This window comes from Lactuca saligna, chromosome 9 (assembly GCF_052625555.1).
Source record: "Lactuca saligna cultivar CGN05327 chromosome 9, ASM5262555v1, whole genome shotgun sequence".
Lineage (NCBI taxonomy): Eukaryota > Viridiplantae > Streptophyta > Magnoliopsida > Asterales > Asteraceae > Lactuca > Lactuca saligna.
In genome coordinates, this window is record NC_136425.1 from 123,289,409 (window position 1) to 123,298,862 (window position 9,454).

At 37.6% G+C, this 9,454-nt stretch overlaps 1 protein-coding gene across 1 annotated transcript; it reads left to right on the plus strand.

Annotated features, from left to right (window-relative positions):
• Nucleotides 1-229: 229 nt before the first annotated feature.
• Nucleotides 230-2,687, plus strand: LOC145016681 (secreted RxLR effector protein 161-like). The gene is made up of 2 exons (XM_078974930.1): nt 230-846; nt 2,573-2,687. The coding sequence occupies exons 1-2, from the start codon at nt 230-232 to the stop codon at nt 2,685-2,687; spliced, it is 732 nt and encodes a 243-aa protein (XP_078831056.1).
• The last annotated feature ends 6,767 nt before the right edge of the window (nt 2,688-9,454 follow it).

The following is a 9,454-nucleotide window of genomic DNA, read 5'->3' on the forward strand; positions in this document are numbered from 1 at the left end:
AATTTTTGGCTCAACTGACCCTGCCTTGTCTAGTGAATTCGAAAATTTGATGAAAAGCAAGTTTGAAATGAGCATGATGGGAAAAATGAATAATTTTCTTTGATTGAATATTCGTCAAAATAGAGAAGGTATTTTTATCAATCAAGAAAAATATACAAAGAATTTTCTAGAGAAGTTTGGATTGACGAATAGCACAAAATTACGAGTTCTGATGGCAACTGGCATAAAGATGACACCTTCGTTAGATAAACATGCAGTTGATCTAACTCTTTACAGAAGCATGATAGTTTCGTTACTTTATCTTACTGCTAGTAGACCTAACAACATGTTTTCTTTGTGTAATTGTGCAAGGTATCAGTCAAATCCACGAGAACCACATCTCACTGTTGTAAAGAATATATTTTGTTACCTTAAAGGAACGATTTCATTAGGATTGTGGTATACTTCGAAAACAGGGTTCTTTGCTCAAGCTTATTCTGATGCAGACTCGGGAGGTTGTAGTCCTGATAGGAAAAGCACAAGTGGTGGTTGTCAATTCCTTGATGGCAAATTGGTGAGCTGGCAGTCGAAGAAGCAAACATGTGTATCAATTTCAACTGTTGAAGCAGAATATGTGGTTGTTGTTGCTTGTACTTCGCAAATCATTTGGATTCAAAGCCAATTACAGGATTATGAAATTAATATGAAAAAGATTCCATTATATTTTGATTCTCAAAGTTCCATAAGAATTTGTCATAATCCTGTGCAGCATTCAAAGACTACACATATTGCTCTTCGTTATCATTTCATCAAGGATCATGTGGAAGATGGAAATATTAAAGTGCATTCTGGGAAAACAACACATCAGTTAGCTGATATTTTCACAAAAGCTTTAGATGAAAAATATTTTGTAAGAATTTTGGAAGGACTTGGAATGATCGATGGAAATTCTGTTCCATGCGAAAAAGGAGAATGATGGTAAAAAATAAATGGTTCATAGACACGTCATCAAAGAAAAATGTTATTGTTCATAGTCAACTCTTCGAATCCTTCGAATTCATATAATTGTCATTTTTTTTATTGTTTATATTTCGTATGTTTGCAACAACTACATTTTTATTTTCGAAAAATCAAAAATAACAAAAAGATTTTTTTTTGTTTTCAAAAATTTAAAAACAACAAAAATATTTTTGTTTTTCCTTTCTTTTTCGTTGTTTGTTGCAAAGTTTCATGCTCAATCTCTTGGAGTAGTGCTTGCAGTTCTAGGGTCAGGTATTTTTTACACACTTTGAACTAGTTAATATGTCCCTAGAAGCATGTTGCAGCATGTTGACTAAAGCCTCTAATTGACTCAATGTTCGAAAGCCTTAATGAAATTTTCATACGAAGATTTCTTCTCAATCTGGCTTGTATTCACATTAGTCTTCTAAGCTACCTGACTCTTCTCACATGATTTAAGAGTTTACTGTTTGGTCCAAAAATAACATAGGTACATGTTCTTTCTTATACCAATCTTTTTTATCTCAAAATTCTTACACTATCACACACGAAGACATATGTCTAAGAGGTTTCTGATCAAACCAATTGAAAACTAGATATATCACAAATCTGTGTTTATGATCAGACATCATGAGACCGTGATGAAAGTGAAACCCAAATCTATCAACATATAAGGAATTGATGGGGAACTATGATCCATGGTTTAACGAAACATTTGTTTCTATACCTTCATTCGAAACTCCAAATCATATTCATTTCTTATGAGAGGTCTTGATCAAACATTCGAAACCCACGATATTTGTTACCCAACAGGATCTAGTACACAAATTTATTTGAATTATGATTTTAGTATGAGTTTATCCGAAATTCAATAGTTAAAAGTTTTCCAAAGCAAAATTGTCACTAACTACACTAGCCAAACAAGTAATTTCTGTTACAATTACTCACCTTATGTTTTGGTTGATATGTAACGAAATTCATTAAGCCACCTCAAAATCCTTTTAAAAGGAGCCCTTCGATACTTCTTTACAAGTATTCGATTGTAATTTACGGGAACATACACAAGCTGTTGATTATCTCTCTTGATGATTAACGAAGCAGTCTTTCCCTGGGGTTTTAACTGCCTTTGTGTCAAATTGAATTTTTGACATCACTAAATATCCCAAAAAAATTATTGCTTCTCATCTATATTCTTTGAAACACTACACACATGAAATCCTTGAGCGTCTGAGTAATACCAACTCAGGATGATGATTTCAAAACTCTGGCAAATGACTTTACTTTAAAACCCTAAAATAAAAGAGCCTAACTTCCATACAAAGTGTTTCGACGGTTACTATTCCATTGGGGCAAACAATCCAGCCTATTTAAAGGGACTTTTTCTATTATGTTCGGGTTTTGAGGAGACGTGACAGTTACTTTATCATGCATGGTTACGTTATCATCATCATGATGCGGTTTTCTCGGTGATAGGTCACAGTTCATTAAATACACATCCCGCTTTGATTTCAAAATCAAGAGTTACATATAAAAAGGGATTCAAGGGTTCATTATAAGTTTATGCTTTCAAATTCACAAATACTCTTTGATAAAGATCAAGCTTTCAAACCCTAGAAATGGCGGCTACTGCTAATCCTGATGCAACTCTTTCTCACACCATTGATGATGTTACCTCGTTGCTGATTATGAAGATTCAGAGTACAAATTAGCAAGTAGAGGCGAATGTTTCTCAATACCTTGAAGAACTCAAGATGCTAATCGTTACACTGAATAGTTCTGTATTGTCAAAAGCCATGTTCAACTCATTTTATGTTCCTCTTTCATGGCTCTCTCAAGTTGGCTCAACTGCTACCTATTCGAAAGCTTTGGATGCAGTTACTTTCAATCTGGTAACTGATAAAAAGGTCAGACTATCAAAGAAGATTTTCAGCCAGATTCGACATCCCTAATTCTCCACCATATGTTAATTTTACCTTTCCACAAATTGTACATATGTTTAATGAAATGGGTCATCAACCTCAACTGTCAAAGATAATTGACTTCAAGAAGTCGGGTCTTCCTAGTGCTTGGAATTTCTTGTTTGGCATTTTCTTGAGGTGTTTAAATGGAAGAACTGTTGGTTTGGACAAGGAGAGAATTGAGGTTTATGCCATGGTAGCAGGGGTATCTTATGATCTTCAAGTCGATTACTCTACTCAGTTAGGGAATGAATTCTTGAAGAGTATTGAAAACACGAATGCTCTTCATGGCATTTTGTGTGCGAGATACTGGAGCTTGATTTTACAGTATTTCGATGAGAAGGAGGGGATTCTGGTTCCTACTGGTGAATAAAAAGTTGTTTTTCATGTGTATAGTTGTCCGAAGGATGCAACTGATGATACTGAAGAGTTTCTAGTTGTTGCTCGTATTCCAGATGTAATGCTTAAATGAGTTGATACTACGAACACAATCTTAGTGACTTACTTACAAACAATTGATACAGCTGTTGAACCTAGAATTCTTTTGGAACGAGAAGAGATGAAATCCAAACGTATGAAGAAGACTGATGTTGGTTCTTCTGAGAAAGAAGTCAAGGAGTCTAAATCTATGAAGATTCCGAAGAAGTTACCAGTTACAGAAGCAGAGCCAACAATACCAAGTTTCTGTTGCTGATACACCATCAACTCAAAAATAAATTATTCCTTCGAAGATCGGTGTTTTTCAAAGAATAAAAATGAGATCCTAACACAAAAGCCGATATCCACTCACGAATGTTGTCCAAAAGCCACAAGTTACTAATCAAGGACTTCTATTTCGTGAGATTCCTGCACCTGCTTTCAAAGAAACGAAGGGCTACTGATATGGCTAAGCACATTTCTAAGAAGAAGAAGAAAAGCAAAATGATCATGTCTTCTGAGTCTACAGCTGATGAAGATGAAACAATTCCAGAAACTCCATAAGCCAATCTTAACAAAGAATTTTCTACTTCTGCACAGATAGCTGTTATACCACCCGAAGATTCGGTTTCCAAATCAGTTTTTGAGGAGGCACGGACTTCTAACATTCTTGTAAACGTATCTAATATGGATGCAAATGTCATCATGGGTGAGGATGCTTCGCGGAAAGCTGAACAAGGTAAAACTTCGAATGTTATCTTAGAAATTGTTGTTTCTTTTCCTCTACAAATCACACCTCTCATTCCTACTACTTCCACCAATGATTCTCCTACCTTCGACAACATCATCAAACAATCAATTACTTCTCTTTTTTCTTCACAATCCACTGATCCACCCACAACTACTTCACCAATTTAAGAGTCTATTTTTATGGAAACTGGGCATGAATCGGAAGGTTTTGGAGGCATGTTTGAAAATTTGAAGTTTGATGAAGAAGAAACTGATTTCCCAGATCAAATGCTAATGACCATGAAGCAGTTCAAAATCTTGAATACAAAGATCAATTCAATTCTTCAATCACAAGCAGATCTTGGGAGAGGTAATTCAGTGACCAGTTTAGATGTTGATGGTTTGATAAAACTGCTTGAAGGGAGGATTACCTCAAAAGTTTCGGGAATGTTCAAAGATTCTAAGTCTCGTCTCTTGGAGAAAATTGATATTTGTGATCATAGCAATGAGATGACGGTAAATTCTCATAAGTCTACATTGAAGGTGATTTGAAAGAGTTGAAAATGGTGGCAAAGGAACGTCATGTATTATTTGTTCAAGATGTTAAAAAGGTGAGAGAAGATGTGAATTTTAAACTTCAAGAGCTTCGCTAAGACATGGAAAAAGAGATTGCAGTTGTTCGCACAGAATTTGCATCTCTAAATCAAAAGGTGGATATAATCTGTGATGTGGTAACAAAGTTTGCCAAGTTGTATGAAAGTTTGAGTCCTCAAATATATCAACTTTCTACAACTGAAAACAAGAATTTTATGGAAGTTTTCGCACTGTTAAAGGAGCTCAAAGCCATATCTTCAAAACCAGCTTCGTCTTCTCAACTATCTTCAGAAGATCTCATCAAGAATTTTTCTCAATTTGAAGCCATATTTCTTCAACAATTGGCTCCTCTTTCCTGCATATCCAGCCTTCTCGCCGAGTCTGAGCGCTGACTTGTCATGTAGGTCATTAAACTTATGTTTCCAAAACGCTCGGACTCGACGAGTTGGACCTCAACTCGTTGAGTCCAATGCAAAAGTGAAAGATACTAGAATAAAATACATACCAGGAGCTAGGTGCTACACAAAATTAAAGATTGAAAAGATTATAAACTAAGTGGTCATGCCCTAAATCCACAGATATACAAGAAAGAGGAATTTATGTCACACCCCCAAACCAGAACGGCGGAAACGTTCGGGAGCGGAGGACGTCATATTCAGTATCATAACAGTTCATAGAAAGGAAAGTACACACCACCATATATATTAAAGTTTCCAAGATGTTTACATAATTGTATTCATTACATGTTCCAAAGATAAATACATAAACATCATTCAAAAGAAGTAATTAACCCCAGCGCGTTAATCCCAAAAGTTGATTCCCAAACCTGCTTAGCGGTTCCCTGAGAATACAAGTTATTTCAAAGAAAAAGTGTCAACAATTAAGTTGGTGAGTTCATAAGTAGCTTAGAAAAATTGGATGCCATTACAAAATGGGTGTATATTTTCCAGAAAACGCAGCATTTCAAATGTAAAGAGTTGTGATTTGTTTTGTTGAAAGTGAATGTATTAAATCCAAAAAATCCCATATTTTCCCTAATGGTTGAGATACGAGTTGTTGTGTTTCCCAATAAAAACCCTTATTTTCTTATAAAAGTATGAAATGCATATGAATGTTCGTGTTATAAGTTGTAAATAATTGCACCAAGAAAATCCCTTATTTTCCTAACATAAATGGCAGTCTCTAAGACCAAAACTTTGCAAGAAACCGACGTTCAAAAGTTGTGTCATAGTTTTATATAATAAAGCTATACGAAGATCGCATTTGTTAGATGAAGAATAGCTTTAATAGCTACTCGTTCATAAAAGCATAATACCATAATAATTGTATATCCGATGAGTTTTATAACCATACTAAACATAATATGCCTGTAACGACGTTCTTCAGGCGTCGCAGCGTTATGACAACTGTCACCCCAAAAGACGGACTGTAGCTAACAGTCAGGGCGCGGGATCATGACTTCCCGTATAGATCTATACACATTTGACACGTTCTCCGAACGGGAGACTCTGGTTATAGACAAGACTTGCAGCATTACTTTCTAATAAAGAAAAGTAACGTTTGAAGATATACACGTCTCATGGATTCTCAACTAAGCCTGTATTAAAGTGATAGTTTTGTATGCAAAGTTTATCCTTTTTCACAATGTTTGACAAAGCAAAATCATAAGTTTCTAGAATGTATAAAACGACTTAACAATGAAAGGTACTTTGAAATCATTATATACTTTGTATAAGTCTAATGCACACAAAGTATGACAAGAGTTTTCCATAATAGAAATAAGTTCCAAGTGATTTATTCGATAAAACAAGTGAAGTGAAACTTTATAAAATACATGATAATAACCGTATGTTTACTTGTATTCCCCCCCTAAAAGAGTATAAAAGCATTTAAAATGTATTTAAAGTGTGTTTGAAAGGGGTATGAACTCACTTGAAAGCTAGAAGATAGCAAGATGGAAAACCGGGCAGAGTTTCGTCTCGGGAAATGGATTTTCCTAGGAAATCTTGGGATTCCTCGGGAGTAAAATCGACCTTCGGGACTTGCACAAAATGACCAGGGCTTCGAGGTAGTGCGAGCACGGAAAACGAGGTAAAATGCAAGAAAAAGGAGAGAGAATGAGCCATTTTCCCGGGAACCCTCGCATGCTATTTATAGGGGGGCCTGAGAAGCCTCGTACGCAGGGCGTACGCTCGTACGCAGCGCGTACGCATACGTTATGCGTGACCGAAGCCTCGAGTGCCTCGGCCTCGGATGGGACGGCTCAAGCTGTCGGGTCGGATGGGACGGCGGGTCGGACGGGCGAGTCGGATGCCTCGCATAGGGCGACGTGGACGGTTTGAGGCCAAGCTCCTCGGGTACACAGGGCGTACAGGGGTACGCAGCGCGTACCTCGGATGAGAACGCTGTCTCCTCTTCGGATAATACCGAAGTTTTAATAAAAATTATATATAAATTATTTATCAAACTTCGAAAATTCATATCTCCTTCATACGAACTCCGTTTTTGATGTTCTTTATATCCCCGCGAAGGTGAGACTACGATCTACAACTTTCATTTACATTCCGTTGGCAAATTCCGGAATTATTTTTATTATTTATTTATTAAAATCACGTGATTAAGGAATTTCTTTAAAAATTCATAACTTATTCATACGATGTCCGATTTGAGCGTTCTTTTTATGCATGTTTGTAGTTTAACGATATCTACGACTTTCATTTAGACACCTAAGGTCGGAAAGTGTTTTATTGAAACTTTGCGTTTTTACGCAACTTCGTATTGCCGGTTTTTGTCGGAAAACTTAGAATGATCATAACTTCATCGTTATAACTCGGATTTTTGTGTTATTTATATGTTTGGAAACCTTAAGACGATAACTACCACATAGTGTACTCCAAATAGAGTTTTAGAATACTTCATTTTTCAATGATATTCTAATTCCTTTCTCATAGAGGTTACAGGACTCGATTTTTAGTGACTTGAAATAACGGGTTGTTACATCATCCCCCCGTTAGAGGGAATTTCGTCCTGAAATTTTAATACAAAAGAAGAGTCTTAGGGGATGAGGAAGAGATGTGGATACTTCTGTTGCATTTGATCTTCTCGTTCCCACGTGAACTCAGGTCCCCTCTTAGCATTCCATCGGACCTTTACTATTGGGATGCGACTCTGTTTAGTTCGTTTAACTTCCCTATCCATGATCTCGATGGGTTCTTCCACAAAGTTAAGATTTTCATTTAGTTCGATCTCATCGAGTGGAATTACAAGTCTTTCGTCGGACAAACACTTCTTCAGGTTTGATACGTGGAATACTGGATGTACTTTGTTAAGCTCTATTGGAAGTCGGAGTTTGTAGGCTACTGGACCAACCCTTGAAATGATTTCGAAGGGTCCAATGTACCTAGGATTTAGCTTCCCACGCTTTCCAAAGCATATCATGCCCTTCTAGGGTGAGACCTTCAGTAGTACCCGATTGCCAAATCTGAAATTCCAAGGGTTTACGTCTTTTGTCGGCATAGCTCTTTTGCCTATCCCTCGAGGATTTCAGTCGTTCTCGTATTTGCACAATCTTTTCAGTAGTTTCTCTGATGATCTCTGGACCAGTGAGGGTGCTATCAGGGACTAGACCTTTTGCTAGTTGTGTGTCACCCACTTCCGTCCAGCACAGAGGTGATCTGCACTTACGGCCGTAGAGGGCTTCAAATGGAGCAGTATTGATACTAGTATGATAACTATTGTTGTAAGAGAACTCAACCAAAGGTAAGTGAACATCCCATGCTTTACCAAAGTCGATTACACATGCTCGTAACATGTCTTCCAAGGTTTGGATCGTTCTTTCGCTCTGTCCGTCAGTTTGGGGGTGATAGGCTGTACTCATGTCCAATCTTGTTCCCATGGATTTTTGCAATGATTGCCAGAATATAGACGTGAATCTGCTGTCTCTATCCGAGATGATGACATTGGCACTCCATGGAGTCGTACGATCTCTCGGATGTAGATTCTCGATAACTTTTCCATTTTATCCGTTTCCTTGATCGGTAGGAAATGAGCGGACTTGGTTAATCTATCGACGATTACCCAAACAGTATCTTGGCCACCCTGAGTTTTGGGCAGTTTCGTTATGAAGTCCATGGAAATCTGCTCCCATTTCCACTCAGGAATTTCAGGTTGTTGGAGTAGTCCTGAGGGTTTCTGGTGTTCTATTTTGATCTTGGCGCAAGTCAAACACTTGCTCACATATGTAGCGATCTCTTCTTTCATGTTTGGCCACCAGTAGAGTTGTTTGAGATCTTGATACATCTTGTCTGACCTGGGGTGTACGGAGTATGGAGTCTTGTGTGCCTAGCTCATAACTACCTCTCTAAGTCCACCGGACTTGGGTTTCCATATTCGGTTCATGAGGTAGTGTGCTCCGTCACTCTTGATTTCTAAATTCTTGTTCATTCCCCTAAGGGTCTCACCTGTCACGTTTTCGGGTTTCAGGGCCTCTATTTGAACTTCCTTGACTTGTGTTGACAGGTGCGAATGGATTGACATGGCTAATGACTTCACTCTTCGGCCAGAGTACTCCTTACGACTAAGGGCATCTGCCACGACGTTAGCCTTTCCTAGATGATAGCGAATCTCACATTCATAGTCGTTGAGCAATTCGACCCAACGTCGCAGTCTCATGTTCAACTCCTTCTGGTCGAAGATGTGTTCTAGGCTCTTGTGGTCTGTAAAGATAGTGCATTTGGTACCATATAAGTAGTGTCTCCAGATTTTAAGAGCCAAAACCA